Genomic DNA, 25,738 nt, shown 5'->3' with positions numbered 1-25,738 from the left:
CAATTAGCCTGCCACAGAATTTATAGGCAACAATTTGTTGGAGTTACCAGTGGGTGCTACTTGAACTCTAGGTTTTTATTTCAGGCAGGTTTTTTAATGTTGAAGAGAGCTTTCTGTTTGGTTTGTTTCTTTAGAGACAGAGAATGGAGGGCTCAACTAGAAATAGCTACTGGTCACATATTTTTTAATAGCAATCACACTTCATGGTACCTTTTTTAATTTCACAGTATCTTTTCTCAGAGTATTACAAATAAGCTTAATAATCCCATTTTGGGAATGCAAGTTTGCTACTTTTTTAGTCTGACAATACTTGTGTAAGTATTGCCTTATTGGAAATCCTGGAAACTTCTGATACTTCAACCGGAAATAGAGGATGTTTATATGACGTTTAAAGGTAATGGTGATGTTTGTTACTGTCTACTTTGTACTTCGTCGGAGTAATTTTCACCCAATTTTAAGTGTGACTAAGCCTCACATTTTAAAATTATATTCTTGCCAGTACATTTATAAAGTATATACAGACACATCTGTTGGTAACAGGTAACTTTATGAGGTAACTATATCCCTGTATTTCTCTGGACTCACCTTTTAAAACATGCAGAATACTGTGTGCTGTTTAACAAAGTCGAAGTTCATGAGAGAAATGAAGAGCAGAGCTTGCTTCCTTGAAAAGTGAATGTTTGTTGGGTTGCCATTTGCCTCACAGACATGTGTTCCCCACTGTCTCAAACCCCATTGCCAGATAGGAAATGAAAAGTTTGATTGAATAAAATGACCTCAAACAAGGAGCTTAGGACCACCTGTCAGCAGAACTCCTTAGGCAGGCTGCACCATACAGTTATCTTCCTGTGGCCGATAAGTGTTAACGTGGGTTTTTTTGTTTGTTTGCTCTTTTGCTTGTATTTTCCAAATTATTGTTTATGCAGCAAGGTGTTAATATTGCATGATATGCATTTATCTTGTTCCACAAATTTTCCAGTACTGTAAAAGATTAACAGAATAATGCCTGCGTTATCCTCTTCTCTCACTTGTATACACTGTGATGTTGGCACAGTACATTATCGCAAAGACTTCCAAGTGTTCTCCCAGACTTTCCTTGTGGGGCTATTTCAATATCCTGTGATTTATTCATTATTTTAACTTGATTGACCAGTCATTGGCCTGTTTTATTCTGATTTCCAGAAAGACCATGTCCCAGTATTAGATTATTGCAAATAACTCTATTTAAAACCAGTGTATAATTCTGCCTGCCTTACTCTCTACCGGGTAAATGATGGCCCCTCCCCTTTCTGAAAATTTTGGAACAAACAAAAAAGGTTAGAACAATTCCTGTAAAGTGTTTCATTAGTGTGGCAGGTTTATCCAATTCCAAAAACTTATTTTCCTTGAGCCAGCCAATGGGGAGGAATAGAATGATACAAACATGTGTTTTGTCTTCTCATCTTCAGTTTTATCATGCTAAGTTTGTCATTCTTTATTTTTCACTTGTAGAGTCAAATACCCACCCTTTATATTTAATTGCTATCTTAAAAAAAAATTTTTTTTTGTAAATAAGATAACTGGGCAATCAGACATCATTTGGGGAATCCTGGCTTTAGAATTTTATCAGCCATTTTCAAAATTAAATATAAAAATAATTCCTTTGTAGGAAACTTGCATCCTAATATTTCTTTATTACAGTTGAAAGTGTAAATAATGACAATGTAAGACCTTCTGATGTCTAATAGAGACTGGGCTGTAGCAAGTTGCCCTATTTTTATTAGGTTTTGAAGGTTTTTGTGGGTTTTTTTTTTTCTTTTTTAAATGTACAGTAGAGTGGTGTCTGTATAAGTGTTAACTGTAGTGGGATTTTGTCCAGCAAGCCTGAAATTTATACTTTGAAATAAACTACTGGGTTTTTAACATTCTTAGTACTCTGATTCATTCTGTTATTCTCAGACCTTATGAGTATTCTTTTCTTCTGCGAGTCTCTCACCTTGTTAAGAGTCACTGTTAAACACTGTTCAGTATGGTTTACTTAATTTGACAGCACCATGACACTCAAACAACATGTAACCCTCCAGCTTTGAAAGAAACGTTGTTAGGCAGAGCTGCTGCTAGGTTAGATAAGCTGTTTTTAACTACCGGGTGACAACATTAAAGTCTGCTGTATTATGTTTGTGCACCACAGAAAGACTTCGACTGTTGCTTGTTAATAACCAGAAAAACACAAAAACATACTAACTGCATTTCTGTTGGAGGTTCCACCATCCCCTAGGGCTTTGTCATGAAGTCCATCCAGCGAAGAGAAGGGGAAAGAGCATGAGGCAGTCAGGGTCTGAGGAACGGGGCCTGGGAGTAGCACTCAACTCAGAGTCCACCCCAAGGACTCTGTCACATGGCATAGCTGCCCAAGGGAAGCTGGGAGGTGCTGCCTGTGCAGCCAGGCATACATGGAGACAGTGGATCTCGGGGTGACGGAGCAGTTTCTACCGTACTTTCTGGTGTATAAGCTTGTGTGCTGAAATGGTATTGTTTATTTACCATATGTTTCTTATATGGTGCCCCACCCAATTGTAGGCGCTTGTTTTAAAAATGACAAAATCAGCAGCAGAAAATGAAAGTGATAGACTGAATTGAATATATTTCATTAAAACTAATTCTGAATGAAAAAACAGCTAAAATACTGCCTTTGGTATCTTACTTGCAGCCTTCTATTCCCTTATCTCCCTCCATTTTATGTCAAGTTACAAAATAGGTTTCATGGTAATAAAATCAAAGTTGTAGGCCTCTGGCATGCCCTCATGGAGAGTTTTGTTAAAACGGCTCCAGTGAAAAACAGGGAGGCCACCTTGTACAGTGGGCCCACTGATGGCATAGGCTTTGTACTTGGATGCCAGGTAGATGTCTGCCACCTGCAGAGAGAGAGGAGGGGGATGTTTTAGAAAACCATTGGGAAAAAAACACGACTAAGCCCCTTGAGGTGTGGTCCCTGCTCTTTGTCCAAAGTCACAATATTAGCTCCCCTTAAAATAAAATCCTGCAAGCTTCCACAATATGCTCTTCTGTATCCATTTGGCACCCAAATGTGAACTGACTAGTTGTTCAGTCACTAAGTAATCTGCCAGGCTCCTCTGTCCATAGGATTTCCCAGGGAAGAATACTGGAGTGGGTTGCCATTTCCTTGTTCAGGGGCGGGGTCTTCCCAACTCAAGGATTGAACCCATGTCTCCTGCTTGGCAGGTGGATTCTTTACCACTGTGCCACCTTGGAAGCCCTGCACTGACTTGTAGAAGAGTATTAAACTAACAGCCCAAAGTGTGATATCTGGAGTCAGCTTACTCATATTTAGAATTCAACCTCCAAAATTTATTTTGACTCAGTTTTCTTATTTGTAAAATTATACTAATAACCCTACTTCATAGAAGAGTTGTCATGAGGATTAATGAGAGCAGTACCTAGAATGTATTAATTCCTCAGTAAAAGTTGTTATTAATCAGGGCAGTAACAAGAGTATTAAAGTAGATGGAACTTGATATCAAAAAATAAGGTCTGTGGTTCTTAAAAACACTTGAACATTGGATCACAGCAGAACTTAAGGTTAGACAGGAAAGCAGAAAATGTCTCATAACTTCAGATTTTCCTCATTCAAAATGGCTCTAGAGAAGTGATATTTTTAAAATATGTGCTTCAACAGAACCTTTTTTGATGAAAAATTGGCAGGCTCTTGTCTCCTGAAAAATGTAAAATTTGGCAGATGAAAGCTTGGCTTGGTTTCTCCCCAGTTCAAGTAATTCTCTTTGTGTACTCTGGAATGGACATAACACTTTTTACACACTTTACTGAATGTTTGCAAATACCATTAAAAAGAAATAAATACAAAAGCATTCACTGGGGCTTCATGTGTGCCAGGCTCACTACATCCACTAAGTTTTTTGTACATTACACAAAATCTTAGTCATTAAAGACTAAAGCTTGGCTCAAACCATTCTAAACCATCTTCTGTTTAGCCATTAGGCTGATAGAAAAAATAATGTGTTAGGAGGTTGGCATTTTTAATAGTTTTCAGAGCTTCAGATAGAACAGTTAACTCTTATATCTAACAGATTTCTTCAGAATTTAGGACCATAGATGGAAATGAAAAGACACATGCCCAAGCCCAAAAGTACAAAAAGATGTGGTAGAATGATTCTTTTCCACCCACTAGATAGTTAACGCATAATCTTGGACACTCCAGGTGCAGTCCTGTGCCAATAAGTTGTTAACAATTAGCTCTCTTAGGAAAAAAAGACCCCAAGTTGTAGCGTTTGCTGATTTCCATGATGTAAATATTCTACCATTTCAGGCTATCAAACTGGTGTTGACATTTTAAACAACTGGTTCTCACAAGCCTATATGAGTGGGCTTCAACCCCACTGTAAACTTACTTATTACCTATATTGTGAGACACATTACAGCACTTAACAACTGTAGTGAAAACCCTTTAGTGCTTGAGCATCTGGCCCAATACTTACTCCTTCAGCCCAATTCAATTTCTGTTTAAAGTGACATCACTGTGCTCTCAATATGTTCTTTGGACTTTGGGCCAGTCTGGTAAAACTTAAAGACAGCAACACTATCACCATCAGCATCATCATTATAGTTATGCACATTCACAAATAATATGCTAAGTACTGTTGTAAACATTTTATAGATATTAAATACTCATTCTTCACAACAACCCTAGGAAGCAAGTACTCTTCTTTCCATTTTTCAGATGAGGAAACAGAAGCACTGTGAGATGATGTGATGAAGTGACAGAGCAGGGACTGGAAGTTAGTCCAAGGGACCTACCACTATAACCTCTGAAAAAGCTGATTCCGTAATTGAGTTCATGTTTAAGAGACATTGGGCTTCCCAGGTGGCTCAGCAGTAAAGAAGCCTCCTGCCAATGCAGGAGACACTGGTCAGTCCCGGAGTCAGGAAGATCCCCTTGAGAAGGAAATGTCAACGCATTCCGGTATTGTCTGGGAAATTCCATGGACAGAGGAGCCTGGCAGGCTACAGTCCGTGGGGTTGCAGAGTCAGACACAACTTAGCAACAGAGCATAGGCACAATAAGTTAAGAGACATTATTGTGATTTATGCCACAAAAATTTCTGCAGCTCTGCCTTTGAACAGGCCTAGGCACTGGAAAACCAATAGGGTGGGGCTTCCCTGGTGGCCCAGTGGGAAGGAGTCCACCTACCAATGTGGGAGAACGGGTTCAATCCCTGGTTCACGAAGATCCCACTTGCCGTCAAGCACCTAAGCGCATGGGCCACAACAGAGCCTGTGCTCTAGAGCCTGGGAACTGCAACTATTGAAGCCCGTGAAGCCACTGCAGTGAGAAGCCCAGGCACTGCAACTAGAGAGTAGCCTCTGCTTACCTACCGTAAGTAGAAAAAACCCCAAACAACAAAGACCCAGCACAGCCAAAATAAAGCAAACAGAACCCAACAGCACATTACCTTGGTGTCATAGCAACCTCCAGGACTCGGACTGTGTGAGTTTAGGTCCTCACGGCAACAGATGGTGTTGCAGGGATCACCCTTGCTATAAGGGTCCTCCTTGTAATCTAGGGAACAGTGATGGGACAGAGTGAGCACTGGCCATTCCGAGATGCATTCTTTCACAGTAAGCTGTGTGGCCCTATTCAAGCCTAGGTGTCCAGATCTGCTCAGCCTGCTCCCACATACAGAAGGCCCCTGTGGCTTGTACAGGGAGGAGGCAACCTCGAGCCCCAGGCTCCAGGCTCAACCTGCGCTCACAAACTGCAGTGGTGACTGGACAGAAGAGAAATAACAGAGCACAGGTGTGTGTCCAGTTTTTTTTTTAACAAAACAAATACGAATCTTTGATATTGTTCATCAAAAACAAAGTGTTTATGGGTAATTTTTGTTTTAGTAGCTGCTTCTGTCCTTGGAAGGAAATCTGTGTTTGGGATGGTAGGGTAAAAAAGAAAAAGAAAAAAAAAGTTACCCTGTATGGGTTATTTCTTTTGTGTTTTACATAAGCCTTTTTTCAATTAAATCCATAGAATCTTCCCTATCATTTTTATAAACAAGGACAAAATTCTATTTGTTGAATATATATTATGCATAGTATCAACTGAATACTAAATAATTCAATAACTTCTTAGACTGCCTTCTAGTACAGAGGTGATAAATGGATTCTTTATCCATGGGGAAGAAAAAGAGTTTGGAAGAATGACTGTTGACAAATGTGCTACGTACTGTTGTATCGCATGATATATTTCATGGATTCCATATCCGTCACTTTTCCTTGGTCACGCCGGAAGATTTTAGCTCGGGGAGCCAGATCATAAGAGTAGTCCAAACCCAGCTTCTTGACCAGTATTGGATAGCCACTCCAGTTGTAAACTTTTTCATGGAAAGGAATGTTGTAGGAGGGCCAATATCCTGATTTGGAATGGAAGGGAGAGAAGGGTGGGATTGACAGGGAGGAAGACAGAAGAGAGAGGAAACAAAAGAAGTGTCATGAACGGTACTTTCTTTTGAACATCGGCACAGCTGTGTAATTACAAAGTAACATTACACAGAAAATAATGGCTGTGAACCCTGGTAACCACACAGATCCTTAGAAATTTACAGAACCAGTATAGCCTAGATTATTCCACTAGGGGGAGAAGAGCATCAGAATTCTTTGGTTTTTCACCCCAGATTCTTTTTTTTTTTTTTAATTTTTATTTTTACTTTATTTTACTTTACAATACTGTATTGGTTTTGCCATACATTGACATGAATCCACCACAGGTGTACATGAGTTCCCAAACATGAAACCCCCTCCCACCTCCCTCGCCATAACATCTCTCTGGGTCATCCCCGTGCACCAGCCCCAAGCATCCTGTATCCTGCATCAAACATAGACTGGCGATTTGTTTCTTACATAATAGTATACATGTTTCAATGCCATTCTCCCAAATCATCCCACCCTCTCCCTCTCCCTCAGAGTCCAAAAGTCCACTCTACACATCTGTGTCTCTTTTGCTGTCTCACATACAGGGTCATCATTACCATCTTTCTAAATTCCATATATATGTGTTAGTATACTGTATTGGTGTTTTTCTTTCTGGCTTACTTCACTCTGTATAATCGGCTCCAGTTTCATCCATCTCATTAGAACTGATTCAAGTGTATTCTTTTTGATGGCTGAGTAATACTCCACTGTGTATGTGTACCACAGCTTTCTTATCCATTCATCTGCTGATGGACATCTAGGTTGTTTCCATGTCCTGGCTATTATAAACAGTGCTGCGATGAACACTGGGGTACATGTGTCTCTTTCTATTCTGGTTTCCTCAGTGTGTATGCCCAGCAGTGGGATTGCAGTTTTTTAAGGAATCTCCACACTGTTCTCCATAGTGGCTCTACTAGTTTGCATTCCCACCAACAGTGCAAGAGGGTTCCCTTTTCTCCACACCCTTTCCAGCATTTATTGCTTGCAGACTTTTGGATCGCAGCCATTCTGACTGGCGTGAAGTGGTAGGTACCTCATTGTGGTCTTGATTTGCATTTCTCTAATAATGAGTGTTGAACATCTTTTCATGTGTTTGTTAGCCATCCGTATGTCTTCTTTGGAGAAATGTCTATTTAGTTCTTTGGCCCATTTTTCGATTGAGTCATTTATTTTTCTGGAATTGAGCTGCATAAGTTGCTTGTATATTTTTGAGATTAGTTGTCAGTTGCTTCATTTGCTATTATTTTCTCCCATTCAGAAGGCTGTCTTTTCACCTTGCTTATATTTTCCTTTCTTGTGCAGAAGCTTTTAATTTTAATTAGATCCCATTTGTTTATTTTTGCTTTTATTTCTGGGAGGTGGATCATAGAGGATCCTGCTGTGATTTATGTCGGAGAGTGTTTTGCCTATGTTTTCCTCTAGGAGTTGTATAGTTTCTGGTCTTACGTTTAGATCTTTAATCCATTTTGAGTTTATCTTTGTGTGTGGTGTTAGAAAGTGATCTAGTTTCATTCTTTTACAAGTGGTTGACCAGTTTTCCCAGCACCACTTGTTAAAGAGATTGTCTTTACTCCATTGTATATTCTTGCCTCCTTTGTCAAAGATAAGGTGTCCATATATGTGTGGATTTATCTTTGGGCTTTTTATTTTGTTCCATTGATCTATATTTCTGTCTTTGTGCCAGTACCATACTGTCTTGATGACTGTGGCTTTGTAGTAGAGCCTGAAGTCAGGCAAGTTGATTCCTCCAGTTCCATTCTTCTTTCTCAAGATTGCTTTAGCTATTTGAGGTTTTTTGTATTTCCATACAAATCTTGAAATTATTTGTTCCAGTTCTGTGAAAAATATGGCTGGTAGCTTGATAGGGATTGTATTGAATCTGTAGATTGCTTTGGGTAGTATACTCATTTTCACTATATTGATTCTTCCAATCCATTCTTAAGGCAATCTATTAAGCAGAAGAAAACCTAACTTCTAGGCTCAGAGTTGAATAATTAGGCCTTTGTCAGTTAACCTCATTTCTCCCCCCTCTTTTTTTTTTGTTTTTTTTTTAGTAGGAAGAGGGAGAGGAAAAGTTATACTGTGAAGGGATTGGAGATGATCTTAAGATTCCAGTAGATTTTTAGCTCCTCTGACCCTAAACATTCATAAGGCTCAGCTTCATTTGAAGCTTCACAGTGTGCCAGCCCTTCATCACTAGGCATCAAACGTGACAAAACTTTAATAAAATCGCCATTTCAGGAACACCTCAGATTATGGTAGCCTGGGGTATTGCGGCAGGACTGTCAGCCAATGTAGGACCACCTTCACCATTCAGGGTTTAGCTTCCACTCACATCTTCTCTTGGCCCTTGTCTGCCTTCCTTTCTCCTTACTATTTTATAGGATCCGCTGCTCGGGGTGAAGTTATTAGGACAAAACAAATGATAAAACATTCAACCTCACTGATTCTGGGGCATGGAGCCAGCATCAAGGTGAAGGCAGACAAAGACAACATTGAAAGTACAGGCTAAAAACCACGTTTATTATTGCAGTATATCTAGGTAATTGAGACTTGGAGGTTAGACTGCCTGGTATGTGACCTTACAGAAGTTACTTAACCTCTGTGGCTCACGTCTTCATCTGTAAAATGTGAACAATGATGTCTTACCTCACAAAGATCGCTGCTGTGAGCATTAAGTGAGTTCAAATGGATGGCAGAGCTTACAACAGGGTCTGGTACTTTGTAAGCACTAGATGAACATTAACTATTACAGTTCTCTACGTGAATAGCTCAAATGAATAATAAAAATCGTTGCTGTTTAAATTTTCATAAAGCTTTATGATTAAAAAAGCATTTAAAAGAGTATCTTGTATTGGGTTGGCAAAAAAGTTTCTTCAGGTTTTTCCATCACAGTGTATAGAAAAACCTGAACAAACTTTTTGGCCAACCCAATATAGTATCAAAACCACCTACTGATGTATAAATATTACCATTCTTCCTTCTAAAGGAAGAAACAGAGGTTCAGAGAGGTTGAATGCCTTCCTTCTGACTAAAAGCACCCAGGACTTCTATCGATATATCATTGCAGCTTCTAAATACTAGGTTTGTGGGGCTTTTTAAAAAATGGCTGCACGACATCACTTATTTGGGAAGATCATATGTTTCTTCCTCAGCTTTTCTTCCCTTTCAGTAAGATGGTAACAGTACTGCTGCTGCTGCTGCTAAGTCGCTTCAGTCGTGTCCAACTCTGTGCAATCCCATAGACGGCAGCCCACCAGGCTCCCCCGTCCCTGGGATTCTCCAGGCAAGAACACTGGAATGGGTTGCCATTTCCTTCTCCAATGCATGAAAGTGAAAAGTCAAAGTGAAGTTTCTCAGTCGTGTCTGACTCTTAGTGACCCCATGGACTGCAACCCATGGAGTGGGTTGCCATTGCCTTCTCTGGTAACAATACTATTTATCTGGAAATATGTTGTGTGTGTGCTCAGTTGCACAGTCATGTCCAACTCTTTGTGACCTCATTGGCTGTAGCCTGCCAGGCTCCTCTCTCTGTGGGATCTCCAGGCAAGGATACTGGAATGGGTTGCCAGTCCCTTCTCCAGGGGATCTTCCGGACCCAGGGATTGAACCCAACTCTCCTGTGTTCCAGCATTGGCAGGCAGATCCTTTACCACTGTGCCACCTGGGAAGCCCTTGGAAATACATTATGAAGGTCAAACAAAAGAAAATAATAAAAGATACATCAAGTATATGGTAGACACTCTGAATTTAACTCTGTATTTTCTGCCTCTGGTGGAAAAATAAAACATAAATCCCCCCCAAACTACAGACAGGTCATCATCAATTTATTTAATACCAGGGTAGATTTCTTCATGGGATCTAAAAATGGGATTGCAAAGAACCCAGATTCCAGCATATCATCAGCAGCAGTCCAAAGAAGAAAAGGCCTGGGGTAACTGGTCCCCTTTAACAAGCATCTCCCTCTTGAGGTTGGCTATTACTATCAGGCTCTTTGGAGCTGGATGGACCAGTCTTCAGAGTCAGATAGCTGCGTCCTCAGTTTTGAATTGTCATGCTAACCAAGTAACCACCTAGTGATCTGACTTCTCAGCTGGATTTCCCAAGAAGAAGTGGAGGTAGGTCCACTGCTTGGTAGCACCTGATCTTCGCAACTGAAGTTTCCACCTTAGTCAATTCTGTTTTATGCACGTGGTGGGCATTTCACTGGCGGGAGCCACTGTGGAGTGAGGCATCTCCCCCTGGGTGTCATTACAAGATGAATGTGAGGACCTGGGAAATGAAGGACCAGCCCTGATCCCCAGGATCCACACGTTATCTTGGTTCTGTACCTACTCATCTCTCAGTGGACCTATTTCAACAGTTTCCTAATTCACCTCCTGTCTTCTATCTGTCCTTCAGTGTGTTCTCCCTTTTCAAAGACTCCAGTTTTCTGAAGCAAGGTCCCCAACCTCCAGAATCTAATCCCTGATGATCTGAGGTGCAGCTGATGTAATAATAACAGAAATAAAATGCACAATGAATATAATGCATTTGAATCATCCCCAAACCCAAATCATCCCCACCCCCCACCCCAGGCTGTAGAAGAAATCATCTATGAAACCAGTCCCTGGTGCCAAAAAGGCTGTGGACTGATGCTCTAAAGGATAAAGGCTAAACTGCTCAGCAGAACCCAAGGGCTGTAGTTTTCCCATCACAACCTTATCTTCCACATCACAGCCTCCTCTCCAGCCATCCTGGCCTAATACATTCTCCTTCATGCCATGGTCTTGTGTCTCTATCTGTTTGATTTGTCCCTTGTCAAACTGCTGAGCTCCTTTCTTGCATGTCTCTTCATTGTTTCTGGAGTTGTTTGTCCACTGATCTCCAGTAGCATATTGGGCAGCTACTGACCTGGGACGTTCAACTTTCAGTGTCCTATCTTTTTGCCTTTCATACTGTTCATGGGGTTCTCAAGGCAAGAATGGTGAAGTGCTTTCCCATTCCCTTTCCCTTCTCCAGTGGACCACATTTTGTCAGAACTCTCCACCATGACCCGTCTGACTTGGGTGGCCCTACACAGCATGGCTCATAGTTTCATTGAGTTAGACAAGGCTAACTTGTGGTCTCTGTGATCAGTTTGATTAGTTTTCTGTGATTTCTGTGGTTTTCATTCTCTCTGCCCTCTGATAAGGATAAGGATAAGAGGCTTATGGAAGCTTCCTGATGGGAGAGACTGACTGAGGGGGAAACTGTCTTCTTCTGATGAGTGGGACCATGCTCAGTAAATCTTTAATCCAGTTTTCTGTTGATGGGCAGGGCTGTGTTCCCTCCCTGTTGTTTGACCTGAGGCCAAACTGTGGTGGAGGTAATGAAGATAATGGCAACCTCCTTCAAAAGGTCCCAGGCATACACTGTCACACTCAGTGCTCCCAACCATGCAGCAGGCCACCACCAACCCACGCTTCTCCTGGAGACTACTGGACACTCACGGGCAAGTCTGGGTCAGTCTCCTATGGGGTCACTGCTCCCTTCTCCTGGGTCCTGGTGTGCACAAGGTTTTGTTTGTGCCCTACAAGAGTCTATTTCCCCAGTCCTGTGTAAGTTCTAGTGGCTCTATGGTGAGTTTAATGGAAACCTCCTCCAAGAGGGCTTATGCCATACCCAGGTCTGCAGCACCCAGAGCCCCTGCCCCTGCTGCCCTTGGTCAGCAGGCCACTGCTGACCCATGCCTCCAGAGGAGACAAACACTCAAAGGCAGGTCTAGTTCAGTCTCTGTGGGCTCTCTGTGTGCACAATGTTTTGTTTGAACCCTCCAATCAGTGGAGAAGTAACTCCAGAAAGAGTGAAGAGACAGACCAAAGCAAAAACAACGCCCAGTTGTGGATGTGACTGGTGATGGTAGTAGAGTCTGATGCTGTAAAGAACAATATTGCATAGGAACCTGGAATGTTAGGTCCGTGAATCAAGGTAAATTGGAAGTGGTCAAACAGAAGATGGAAAGAGTGAACATTGACATCCTAGGAATCAGTGAACTAAAATGGATTGGAATGGGTGAATTTAATCAGATGACCACTATATCTACTACTGTGGGCAAGAATCCCTTAGAAGAAACAGAGTGGCCCTCATAGTCAACAAAATAGTCCAAAATGCAGTACTTGAATGCAATCTCAAGAATGACAGAATGGTCTCTGTTCGTTTCCAAGGAAAACCATTCAAAATCATAGTAATCCAAATCTATGCCTCAACCAGTAATGCTGAAGAAGCTGAAGCTGAATGGTTCTATGGAGAGCTACAAGACCTTCTAGAACTAACACACAAAAAAAGATGTCCTTTTCATCATAGGGGACTGGAATGCAAAAGTAGGAAGTCAAGAGATACCTGGAGTAACAGGCAAACTTGGCCTTGGAGTAAAAATGAAGCAGCACAAAGGCTAACTGGGTTTTGCCAAGAGAACGCACTGTTCATAGCAAACACCTTCTTCCAACAACACAAGGGAAGACTTCATCTTCTTTGCAGCCAAAGATGGAAAAGCTCTATACAGTCAGCAAAAACAAGACAGAGAGCTGAGTGTAGCTCAGATCATGAACTCCTTATTGCAAATTCAGACTGAAATTGAAGAAAGTCGGGAATACCACTAGACCATTCGGGTATGACCTGAATTAAATCCCTTATGATTATACAGTGGAAGTGATAAACAGATTCAAGGGATTAGATCTGATAGACAGAGTGCCTGAAGAACTATGGTCAGAGGTTTGTGACATTGTAGAGGAGGCAGTGATCAAGACCATACCCAAGAAAAAGAAATGGAAAAAAGGAAAATAGTTGTCCGAGGAGGCCTTACAAATAGCTGAGAAAAGAGAAGCCAAAGACAAGAGAGAAAAGGAAAGATATACCTATTTGAATGCAGAGTTCCAGAGAATAGCAAGGAGAGATAAGAAACCCTTCCTCAGTGATCAGTGCAAAGAAATAGAGGAAAACGACAGAATGGGAAAGACTAGAGATCTCTTCAAGAAAATTAAAGACATCAAGGTAACATTTCATGCAAAGATGGGCTCAATAAAGGACAGAAATGGTAGGGACCTAACAGAAGCAGAAGACATTAAGAAGAAGTGGCAAGAATACACAGAAGAACTATACAAAAAAGATCTTCATGACCCAGATCACACTTACCTAGAGCCAGACATCCTGGAATGTGAAGTCAAGTAAGCCTTAGGAAGCATCACTAAGAACAAAGCTAGTGGAGGTGATGGAATTCCAGTTGAGCTATTTCAAATCTTGAAAGATGATGCTGTGAAAGTGCTGCCCTCAATATGCCAGCAAATTTGGAAAACTCAGCAGTGGCCACAGGACTGGAAAAGGTCAGTTTTCATTCCAATCCCAAGGAAAGGCAATGCCAAAGAATGTTTAAACTACTGCATAATTGCACTCATCTTACACACTAGCAAGTAATACTCAAAATTCTCCAACCAGGCTTCAACAGTATGTGAACCCAGAACTTCCAGATGTTCAAGCTGGTTTTAGAAAAGGCAAAGGAACCAGAGATCAAATTGCCAACATTTGTTGGATCATCGAAAAAGCAAGAGAATTCAGAAAAACATCTACTTCAGCTTTATTGACTACAAAGACTTTGACTATGTGGATCACAACAAACTGTGGAAAATTCTTAAAGAGATGGGAATACCAGACTTCCTTACCTGCCTCCTGAGAAATCTGTATGCAGGTCAAGAAGCAACAGTTAGAACTGGACATGGAACAACAGACTGGTTCTAAATCGGGAAAGGAGTACGTCAAGGCTGTATATTGTCACCCTGCTTATTTAAATTATGTGCATCATGTGAAATGTCAGGCTGGATGAAGCACAAACTGGAATCAGGATTTCAGAGGGAAATATCAGTGACCTCAGATATGCAGATGCCACCACCCTTATGGCAGAAAGTGAAGAACTAAAGATCCTCTTGATGTAAGTAAGAGGAGAGTGAAAAAGTTGGCTTAGAACTCAACATTCAGAAAACTAAGATCATGGCATCTGGTCCCATCAATTCAATGGCAAACAGATGGTGAAACAATGGAAACAGTGAGAGACTTTATTTTGGGGCTCCAAAATCACTGCAGATGGTGACTATAGCTTTGAAATTAAAAGACACTTGCTTTTTGGAAGAAATGCTATGACCAACCTAGACAGCATATTAAAAGGCAGAGGCATTACTTTGCAACAAAAGTCCATCTAGTCAAAGCTATGGTTTTTCCAGTAGTCATGTATGAATGTGAGAGTTGGACCATAAGAAAGCTAAGTGCTGAAGAATTAATGCTTTTGAACTGTGGTGTTGGAGAAGACTCTTGAGAGTCCTCTGGACTGCAAGGAAATCAAATCAGTCAATCCTAAAGGAAGTCAGTCCTAAATATTCATTGGAAGGACTAATGCTGAAGCTCCAATACTTTGGTCACCTGATGCGAAGAACTGACTCACTGGAAAAGACCCTGATGCTGGGAAAGATTGAAAGCTAGAGGAGAAGAGGATGACAGAGGATGAGATGGTTGGATGGCATCACCAACTCGATGGACATGAGTTTGCGTAAGCTCCAAGAGTTGATGATGGACAGAGAAGCCTGGTTTGCTGCAGTCCATGGGGTTACAAAAAGTTGGACACGACTGAGCGACTGAACTGAACTTTCTAGCCTGTAAACTTCCACCCAGACATCATCTTCTCTTTCAGTTATTCAACAAATATCCAGTGAGGACTTCCTGTGTGTGCTGAGTGGTATGTTTAATGCAAGATGCTAGGACTTGCTGTGGACCGGTAATATGCTTAAGAATCGATAGAAATTATCTCAATTCATTTTCATAAAACCCAGTAAAATCGCAAAGGTGGGCTTCCCAGGTGGCGCTAGTGGTAAAGAACCCACCCACCTGCCAATGCAGGAGACCTAAGAGTCTCTGGTTCAATCCCTGGGTCAGGAAGATCCCCTGGAAGAGGGCATGACAACACACTCCAGTATACTTAGTTGGAGAATCCTATGGACAGAGGAGCCTGGCAGGCTACAGCCCCTAGGGTCACAAAGAACTGGACATGACTGAAGTGAAGTGGCTTTGCACACATGCACACACATGTAAGAGTACCCTGTCATGGGACTTCCCTGGTGGTTCAGTGGTTAAGACTCCACGCACCGAGGGGTGCAGTTTCGATTCACCCCTGGTCAGGGAACTGAGATCCCTTATGCCGCATGTTACGGCCAAAAGAAGTATTAATTGAGCTGCTACTCTGTACTAGGAAAAATCATCACTGTGACTTAACCCGTGCATGCAACAGAGGTCATAAATAAATAGTATAAAACACTTTTTAAAAAAATAAATAGTACAAAAAAAGAGTACATTGTCATGTAAGGGTTTGAGGTGTAGGTTTTACATGTGATGAAACTTGTCATTCTTTCCCTGCGTGACAAGCAACAGCATTCCCACCCCTGCGTCCCCACCATACACACCCCCCCATCATACGTTCACACACCACATATTATCCATCATATATGTGTGCGCGCACACACACACACACACGCACACACACACGCACACACACACACACACTCATCAGACTTCTAGCATGAAGAAAGTACCTCTCCGCAGAATAGCAGTTTGTTCGGAATATTCTACATATGTAGGAATTTGCTCCACAATGTACAGAGTGCCTTCGTCAAGGCTGTGGTTCAGATTTACCTTCTTCAGGTCCAGGACCATGTACTGATTGTTATATGTGCCTGAAGCAGAGAAGACATGAAGACAGGGCATGGGTATTGCTGGCTGGTTAACTCAAAATCTAAAAAAAAGTACATGCCTAAATGTTATTCTAAAGGGCCACTTACCAGAGTTGTATTTTGAAAAGACCTCTGCCCACTGCTTGCCATTATTAGCCATCATATTGGCCACCCGGACTCTTTGCCAGGCCAGGAGAGACTGGGGTACCACGTGCTGCAGTAGGGTTTTGTTATACACGCTGTTTGTGGTCTGCAGCAATACCAAACCACTGCTAAGAAGGTAAAAGTCATCCAGAGACTCCAAAAACCCTACAGGAAACATGAATATATGAATCAGCATACATATATGCAAAATATCAAACCATCATTGTTGATGTAGGGCATTGTATATATGATGCATTTTGCAGAGTATTAGTTATTATTTCTTTTGGGGGTTTTTAAAAATTTATAAGTGGAGGATAATTCCTTTACAGTGTTGGTTTCTGCCATACATCAGCATGAATAAGCCACTGGTATACACACAATGCAGAGTTCCAAAGAATAGCAAGGAGAGATAAGAAACCCTTCCTCAGTGATCAATGCAAAGAAATAGAGGAAAACAACAGAATGGGAAAGACAAGAGATCTCGTCAAGAAAATTAGAGATACCAAGGGAACATTTCATGCAAAGATGGGCTCAATAAAGGACAGAAATGGTATGGACCTAACAGAAGCAGAAGATATTAAGAAGAGGTGGCAAGAATACACAGAAGAACTGTACAAAACAGATCTTCATGACCCAGATAATCACGATGGTGTGATCACTAATCTAGAGCCAGACATCCTGGAATGTGAAGTCAAGTGGGCCTTAGAAAGCATCACTAAGAACACAGCTAGTGGAGGTGATGGAATTCCAGTTGAGCTATTTCAAACCCTGAAAGATGATGCTGTGAAAGTGCTGCACTCAATATGTCAGCAAATTTGGAAAACTCAGCAGTTGTCACAGGACTGAAAAAGATCAGTTTTCATTCCAATCCCAAAGAAAGGCAATGCAAAAGAATGCTCAAACTATAGCACAATTGCACTCATCTCACATGCTAGTAAAGTAATGCTCAAAATTCTTCAAGTCAGGCTGCAGCAATATGTGAACTGTGAATTTCCAGATGTTCAAGCTGGTTTTAGAAAAGGCAGAGGAACCAGAGATCAAATTCCCAACATCCGCTGGATCATGGAAGAAGCAAGAGAGTTCCAGAAAAACATCTATTTCTGCTTTATTGACTATGCCAAAGCCTTTGACTGTGTGGATCACAATAAACTGTGGAAAATTCTGAAAGAGATGGGAATACCAGACCACCTGACCTTCCTCTTGAGAAACCTGTATGCAGGTCAGGAAGCAACAGTTAGAACTGGACATGGAGCAACAGCCTGGTTCCAAATAGGAAAAGGAGTACGTCAAGGCTGCATATTATCACCCTACTTATTTAACTTATATGTAGAGTATATCATGAGAAATGCTGGGCTGGAAGAAGCACAAGCTGGAATCAAGATTGCCAGGAGAAATATCAATAACCTCAGATATACAGATAACACCACCCTTATGGCAGAAAGTGAAGAGGAACTAAAAAGCCTCTTGATGAAAGTGAAAGAGGAGAGTGAAAACGTTGGCTTAAAGCTCCACATTCAGAAAACAAAGATCATGGCATCCAGTCCCATCACTTCATGGTAAATAGATGGCGAAACAGTGGAAACAGTGTCAGACTTTATTTTGGGGGGCTCCAAAATCACTGCAGATGGTGACTGCAGCCATGAAATTAAAAGACGCTTACTCCTTGGAAGGAAAGTTATGGCCAACCTAGATAGCATATTCAAAAGCAGAGACATTTGCCAACAAAGGTCTGTCTAGTCAAGGCTATGGTTTTTCCAGTAGTCAGGTATGGATGTGAGAGTTGGACTGTGAAGAAGGCTGAGCGCCGAAGAATTGATGCTTTTGAGCTGTGATGTTGGAGAAGACTCTTGAGAGTCCCTTGGACTGCAAGGAGATCCAACCAATCTATTCTGGAGATTAGTCCTGGGTGTTCTTTGGAAGGAATGATGCTAAAGCTGAAACTCCAGTACTTTGGCCACTTCATGCGAAGAGCTGACTCATTGGAAAAGACCCAGATGCTGGGAGGGATTGGGGGCAGGAGGAGAAGGGGACGACAGAGGATGAGATGGCTGGATGGCATCACCGACTCTATGGACATGAGTTTGAGTGAACTCCGGGAGTTGGTGATGGACAGGGAGGCCTGGCGTGCTGCGATTCATGGGGTCCCAAAAAGTCGGACACGAATGAGTGACTGAACTGAACTGATACACACATCCCCTCCTTATTGAACTTCCCTCCCACCTTCCACATCCCACCCCTCTAGGTTGTTACAAAGCACCAGGTTGAGCTCCCTGCTTCACATTGCAAATTCCCACCGGCTATCTATTTTACATATAATATGAATATATTTCAGTGCTACTCTCTCAGTTCATCCCACTGTCTCCTTCCCTCGCTGGGTCCACAAGTCTGTTCTCTGTCTGCAACTCAATTCCTGCCCTGCAAATAGGCTCATCCCTACCGTATTTCTTGATTCCATATGTGTGTGTTAATATGCAATATTTGTGTTTCTCTGGCTTGCTTCACTGTTTATAACGAACTCTAGGGTGCCAGTTGCCATTGCCCTCCCCCAGCTTTTGTTCATCTTGGCAGCAGATCCCGGTGAACCTCCATCCCTGGGCTCTCCATTGAAAAATTTTGATTTTATGATTTGATGAAAATACATTAAATCAGGAACCAGACCTAAGGATGCATGATATTAATGACTATATACAAGCAAATTTTAATGACTATTCATTCACCACTTGGGCTGGAGTCATTTTGCAGTGTTTCATCTGAACAACCATACTGGCAGTCTTGAGCAAGCTTTCTGATAGGAAATCTCCACAGGATGGAAAGCTGTATTTCTGGCCTGATACTCTTGCTAATTCACTCCTTATTGTAGCAGCCTCAATGGACACAAGAGGGCAGGCGTTCTTTAATATGTATAAGTAAGTGACTAATACTAACATGAAAGGAATAGTATTTCATTCAAGAGCAAGGCTGTTTAAAGAAGACCAACAACAACAGCAACAAAAGTAGGCCATCCAGAGTTCTGGAACAAAGAAGATAAACTGTCTTACAAAAGACTTTAGTCAAGGAGTCTAATTTTATAGTTTGGAGTTTAAAGTTAAAGAAAGGAAAAGGCCCAAGGAAGGGACAAAGTCCTGAAATATAGCACTATAAGAGAAACAAGTGTTCTTTGAATATGTAAAATTATATTCTTGCTCTAATCTGTCACTAGGAACTCTGGAAGGCACACTATGTTAGATAAGGATAGAGTGAAACACTCCGGGATGAAAGCCAGCTGGCAAATTACATTTCATAGTAAGCATCTTACTAAATTTAATTACAGACAAAAGAGAACCCTTACAGTTAATAAAGCATCTTCCAGGACTTAGAAAATAGCCACCTGAGGTCTTCCCTGGTGGCACAGTGAATAAGAATCTGCCTGCCAATGCAGGGAACACAGATCAGATCCAGCAAGATTCCACATGCCATGGGGCAGCTAAGCCTGTGCACCCTAAAGCCCATACTCTGCAACAAGAGCAGCCATTGCAATGAGAAGCCCTGGCACCGCAACGAAGAGTAAGTAATCCCAGCTCGCTGCAACTAGAGAAAGCCTGCACAAAGCAACGAAGATCCAGTGCAGACAAAAATAAATAAAATCTTTTAAAAAATGGACTTTCAGAAGGTTTTTTTTTAAATTGCCATTTGAATGATAAACAATGACCACTCTCCTCTAATTCTATTTAGATCTCTTGCTTAGTACAACCCAGAAGAGTTTATCCTTATGATCCTACCAAGTGTATTTAAATGTGCCCCGTTTGGAAGAGTGACATCAGCATCACAGGGGTGTGAGACACTCCCTTTATCTCTCTCCTACAACCAGTAAAACCAGTAAAGCATCCATAACTCAACAAAGGTGACTCTGCCCCACACAGCAGGATGCTGGATAATTCCACACATCTGTTGTCTAAAGGTGGGCGGACTGGACCACACGGAGGAGGAAGAACCAGAGGAACGATGAAGGCAGTACCTGTAGTCCTGAACTCCTGGCCACAACAGCTGGGCCCAGAGCCCGGGAGAAGCCCGTAACAGCTGTGGAGGTGGCACACAGGAGTCTGATGGCCTGGTCACAGCAACCCCAGCCAACAAGGAGCTGGAAGGCAGCGGCAGCAAGCCCTGCAACCCTGTTCCTCAAGCTACAGGGGCACCACGACTCAGCCTCCCCTCCCCCACTGCCTCCAGCAGCAGCACCACAACCCCAGTCAAGGCAGAGACACCTGCGACCCTGGTTCCGTTTCACCCTCTCCCTCCCAACACCCAGGGAACTGCACACAGATGAGGAACCTGCTATCTCAGAGGTGCCCCACCAACAACACCGGTGACAATGAGGATCCAGGGCAACATCCTTGACAGAGACAATAGAGGGTGGGAAGTGACAGCTCTCAAAAATAACCAGAGGCAGCTCTGGGAAAAGAACCACCACCACTCCCCCTCGCAAAAAAGAAAAAAGAAAAGGAAAACCACAACAAAACCAACTTGCGCTATATCGCCACCTACTGGAAAGCAACAGAAAGGCATCTAATTACTAAACATTGCAGGCGGATTCTCGACCAACCGAGCTATGAGGGAAGCCCCAATTACTAAACTACTGAACAGTTACTCAAGTGAGAGAAAAAAAGTTTTACCTAAAGAAGAAATATTTGACACTTCAAATTCACTGGATGAAGCACAAGCTGGAATCAAGATTGGCAACAGAAATATCAACAACCTCAGATATGCAGATGACACACCCTTATGGCAGAAAGCGAAGAGGAACTCAAGAGCCTCTTGATGAAAGTGAAAGAGGAGAGTGAAAAAGTCGGCTTAAAGCTCAACATTCAGAAAATGAAGATCATGGCATCCGGTCTCATCACTTCATGGGAAATAGATGGGGAGACAGTGGAAACAATGAGAGATTTTATCTTCTTGGCCTCCAAAATCACTGCAGATGGTGACTATAGCTTTGAAATTAAAAGACACTTGCTTTTTGGAAGAAATGCTATGACCAACCTAGACAGTATATTAAAAAGCAGAGACATTACTTTGCCAACAAAGGTCCGTCTGGTCAAAGCTATGGTTTTTCCAGTGGTCATGTATGGATGTGAGAGCTGGACTATAAAGAAAGCTGCATGTCGAAGAATTGATGCTTTTGAACTGTGGTGTTGGAGAAGACTCTTGAGAGTCCCCTGGACTGCAAGGAGATCCTACCAGTCAATCCTAAAGGAAATCAGTCCTGAATATTCCTTGGAAGATGATGCTGAAGCTGAAACTCCAATACTTAAAGGCCACCTGATGCGAAGAACTGACTCACTGGAAAACACCCTGATGCTGGGGAAGATTGAAGGGGGGAGGAGAAGGGGACGACAGAGGATGAGATGGTTGGATGGCATCACTGACTCAACGGACATGGTGTTGGGTGGACTCTGGGAGTTGGTGATGGACAGGGAGGCCTGGCGTGCTGCGGTCCATGGGATCTCAAAGATTTGGACATGACTGAGCAGCTGAACTAAACATTATATAAATTTTTGTATATATAAATATTATATTTCTCCTGTATACACTCCAGTGTGCTCATTTCCAAAATGCCCTCCCCCTGCCACCCTTCCTCTCTGTTCACTGTATCTATGTGTTTGTGTTTGTTTGGTTTGGTTTGTTCATTTATTTTTAACTTATTTCTGTATTCCACATATGAATGAAATCATATGATATGTGTCTTTTTCCATCTGACTTACTTCATTTAGCATAATACTTGCAAGATTCCCAAATAGCCAAAACAACCTTGAGAAAGAGGAACAGAGCTAGAAGAATCATGCTCCCTGACTTCAGACTATACTACAAAGCTACAGTCATAAAACAGTATGGAACTGGCACAAAAAAGACACATCAGTTGCTTAACTTAATAGACTTGTATGTCCAGTTTTTTCCCCAGGTTTGGGTAGTCCTCAACTGTGATTTCTCTTCATTCTCCCTTCTCCTTGCTGGGATAACCATTACCCTAATGATGCATTTCCTAATGGAGTCAGATAGTTCTATAGGATTTTGTTTTTTGTAGACCTTAATCTCCTCTCTTCTATCTACATCATTTCTAGATTTGTCTTCGAGCTCACTAATTTTCTCTTCCATGTGGTCTCCAGTATTTCCAGTGCTTTCTAATTCAGTCTTCATTTCACTTATTAAGTTCTTCAGCTCCCGAGTTTCTATTTGGTTTTATTTTTGAATTTCACTTGGTATTCAGAAAATACCAATTTCTCTTTGTTATTCTTTCTGTTCATTAATCTTATTTCTGAGCTCACTGAATTGCCTTTCAAAGTTTTCTTGTAGCTCATTGGGTATCTTCACAGGTATCTGCATTCTCTATCACTTAGATAATGTTATAAACCATTAACAATTTAAAATGTGTTCATTTGCACATCACATGCATTAACTGCTCCAAAGCTTTTGAAACCATAAGCCCCCATGTCCTTGTCTTCTGAAGTAAAATATTGACTCAAGAGTTAATCACTGGAAAATGTGAAGATGTAGAAAGAAAGAATAGCTGTTGGGCTGGGGAACTGGTAACAATTTAGGCTATAATTCTGCCACACAGAAGACTCATTGAACTCTCAGTTCTCTGAAAGACATAGATAAAGGCCTGACACACATTCCTAAGTTTTTTTTACAAGAAGCAGACCCCCTCTCCCTTTCATCTGGAGAGATGGAAACTCCTGGCCGCAAGGACAAAGACCCTAGACTGGTTGAAATCAGAAGACTGATGGTGCTTGAAGCTTCACCTTGATGCCAGCCAATCTAAGAACTGTCAATTAGCTGATCATGCCCTGCTCCTCACACTATGAAACTCATTACCCTCTTCAGGGTGGGTCAAAGAGTTTTGAGGGCATTAGCCCTTTATGGCCCTCTTTTCCTGGCAAAGCAATAAAAGCTACTGTTTTCTACTTCACCCCAAACTGTCTCTGCATTTCTATTCAGCACCAGTGAACAGAGGATGAATTTCAGCAATACTCTGAAGACCAAAAACCTTCCTTCCTTCCAAAAGAGTAGACTCATTGTTGATCAAGGACATGAGGACCAAGGCATGAGGATCATGATTGTAAAAATATCTGTGCTGCATGTCTTCACCCCTCACTTTATCCATACTTAGCAATGGGACGTTGCAGCATCTCCCAGCAAGAGGCATTGTCTGTTTCCCCAAACCCTAACATCTGAACTGTTTTGGCTTACCAAAGGTGCCAGTTCTAGCCTAGGCCTCAAGAGACCTTGCACACTTCTTCTCACTCTCTTATAATCCTGTTACAGCTGAGAAAACTGGTGCAGCCTAGCCTAGTGTCTGGGATGGGAGGCAAAGTGCAGGAGGGCCAGCCTCTAGCTGGGCAGCTCCCAAAGTGTGACAGAGTTCATCCAAGATCAACAGAGCTGCCCACCCAACCCCAGCCAACCATGGATGCATGGATGTGCCCAGCTGAGACACTGTCCTGTACACTCAACAGCAATACTAATCACATATGTGTTTACAGTGCAAACTTTTGGAGGTTCAGCAGTAGCCAGTTTAATAATAGTAATCCAGTTACACAACATATTTTGTTTTCAAATGTCTTACCGCCATTTGATTTTTACCATAGATGGATGTGACACTTCAGGAATAGTTTTCTTTTTTAAAAGGAAAAAACACAGTAATATCTTGGCACCATACTCACCTTTCTGCTCAGGTTTTTCCCACAGCTAAAGAAGAACAATATCACTTCTCAGACCTTGGGGAAGGCAATCACCTGTGCTGGGCTGTCTGATGTCTCAAAGCCTATCTGATACTCATTAAAACTTTATTTAACACCTAGACTCTGACCCTGGGAGGGATTGGGGGCAGGAGGAGAAGGGGACGACAGAGGATGAGATGGCTGGATGGCATCACTGACTCGATGGACATGAGTCTGAGTGAACTCCGGGAGTTGGTGATGGACAGGGAGGCCTGGCGTGCTGCGATTCATGGGGTCGCAAAGAGTTGGACACGACTGAGTGACTGAACTGAACTGAGATTCCAAGCACTGTGCAATGACCCCAGCCTAGAAACTGTAGTAGAATTCCTTCAGCTTCTCCAAAAGTCACATGCCCAGACTGCTCTCCCTGCCCACCTCTGCTCCACTCCGAGTCTCCACCGGGAGCCCTGCACTAAGGTGACTGCAGCGGGAAAAACCTCTGCTTCCTCCCTAAGAAAAGGTGCTCTCCATGTCATCCCTCAACATGAAATCTTCCAGTCATTTGTTCTGTCTACGCTACAATGGACTCAGTCTTCCTACCTTACAGAATGGCATTCATTTGCTTCCTTTTCTGCTAAGAACCTAACTGGTACCAACCAGTGTCCCCCTTCACTTTTCAGTAATTATTCTTCAGTCAAGTATGGCTGGGTTTTTGTTTTTGTTTTCCAGCGCATTTCTGCTTTACCCTGCAACAGGAATGTGATCAATTAAAGATTCATACTATTAGATATTCAGGCACATGAAAACCATACTCTGGAGTCTGAATATCCTGAAGTAGCTCAAATAAAACAATAAGTATAATTCTTATTCTAAGGTAATAATAATCTCTTGGGCCATAAAGATGGCTGAGCTCTGAAGAAATGATGCTTTTGAACTGTGGTATTGGAGAAGACTCTTGAGAGTCCCTTGGACTACAAGGAGATCCAACCAGTCAATCTTAAAGGAAATCAACCCTAAATATTCAATAGAAGGATGATGCTGAAGCTGAAGCTCCAAAACTTTGGCCACCTGATGTGAAGAGCCACCTCATTGCAAAAGACCCTGATGCTGGGAAAGACTGAAGGCAGGAGGTGAAGGGGATGACAGAGGATGAGATGGTTAGATAGCATGTCGCTGACTCAGGGACATGAGTTTGAGCAAACTTGGGGAGATAGTGAGCAACAGGGAAGCCTGGCATGCTGCAGTCCATGGTATCACAGGGTTGGACCTAATTTAGTGACTGAACAACAGCAAAGATTATACAGAGTAAATATGAAGAGGTAGGTGTACATTTAATCAATGTTCAGTCAAACAATCAAAGTTGTCTGCTTTTCTTCAATAAGAAGTTATTTACTCTAGGCTATATTGTTCCTTTCCCATCTGTCCCATAGCATGTAAGTTCCACCAGGGCAGGAACTTTTCCTGTCTTGTTCACTCCAGTGGCAAGAAAAAGGGTTTGACATGTAGTGTGTTTATGCTCACTCACTCAGTCGTGTCCAATTCTTTGTGACCCCACGGATTGTCAATGGAATTCTCCCAGGCAAGAACACTGGCGTGGGTTGCCCGATTCCTTCTCTAAAGGATCTTCCAGACTCAGGGTTCGAACCTGTGTTTCTTGGGTCTCCCGCATTGGCAAGCTGATTCTTTACCACTGTGCCA

General features: G+C 42.1%; 1 protein-coding gene across 1 annotated transcript in view; it reads right to left on the bottom strand.

Moving 5' to 3' along the window:
• Positions 1-2,689: 2,689 nt before the first annotated feature.
• Positions 2,690-25,738, bottom strand: part of PLBD1 (phospholipase B domain containing 1) — a 91,794-nt gene continuing 68,745 nt past the window's right edge. Inside the window, exons 7-11 of the mRNA XM_068971311.1 lie at positions 16,314-16,514; positions 16,068-16,208; positions 6,234-6,419; positions 5,469-5,575; positions 2,690-2,894 (exon numbers count right to left, since the gene is read on the bottom strand). Of these exons, the coding sequence (XP_068827412.1) occupies positions 2,727-2,894; positions 5,469-5,575; positions 6,234-6,419; positions 16,068-16,208; positions 16,314-16,514 (803 nt within the window). The 3' untranslated portion in view covers positions 2,690-2,726. The remainder of the gene's footprint in view (positions 2,895-5,468; positions 5,576-6,233; positions 6,420-16,067; positions 16,209-16,313; positions 16,515-25,738) is intronic.

This window comes from Capricornis sumatraensis, chromosome 4 (assembly GCF_032405125.1).
Source record: "Capricornis sumatraensis isolate serow.1 chromosome 4, serow.2, whole genome shotgun sequence".
Lineage (NCBI taxonomy): Eukaryota > Metazoa > Chordata > Mammalia > Artiodactyla > Bovidae > Capricornis > Capricornis sumatraensis.
The sequence above is the reverse complement of the archived record's forward strand: the minus strand, read 5'-3'. Positions and strand labels throughout refer to the sequence as shown.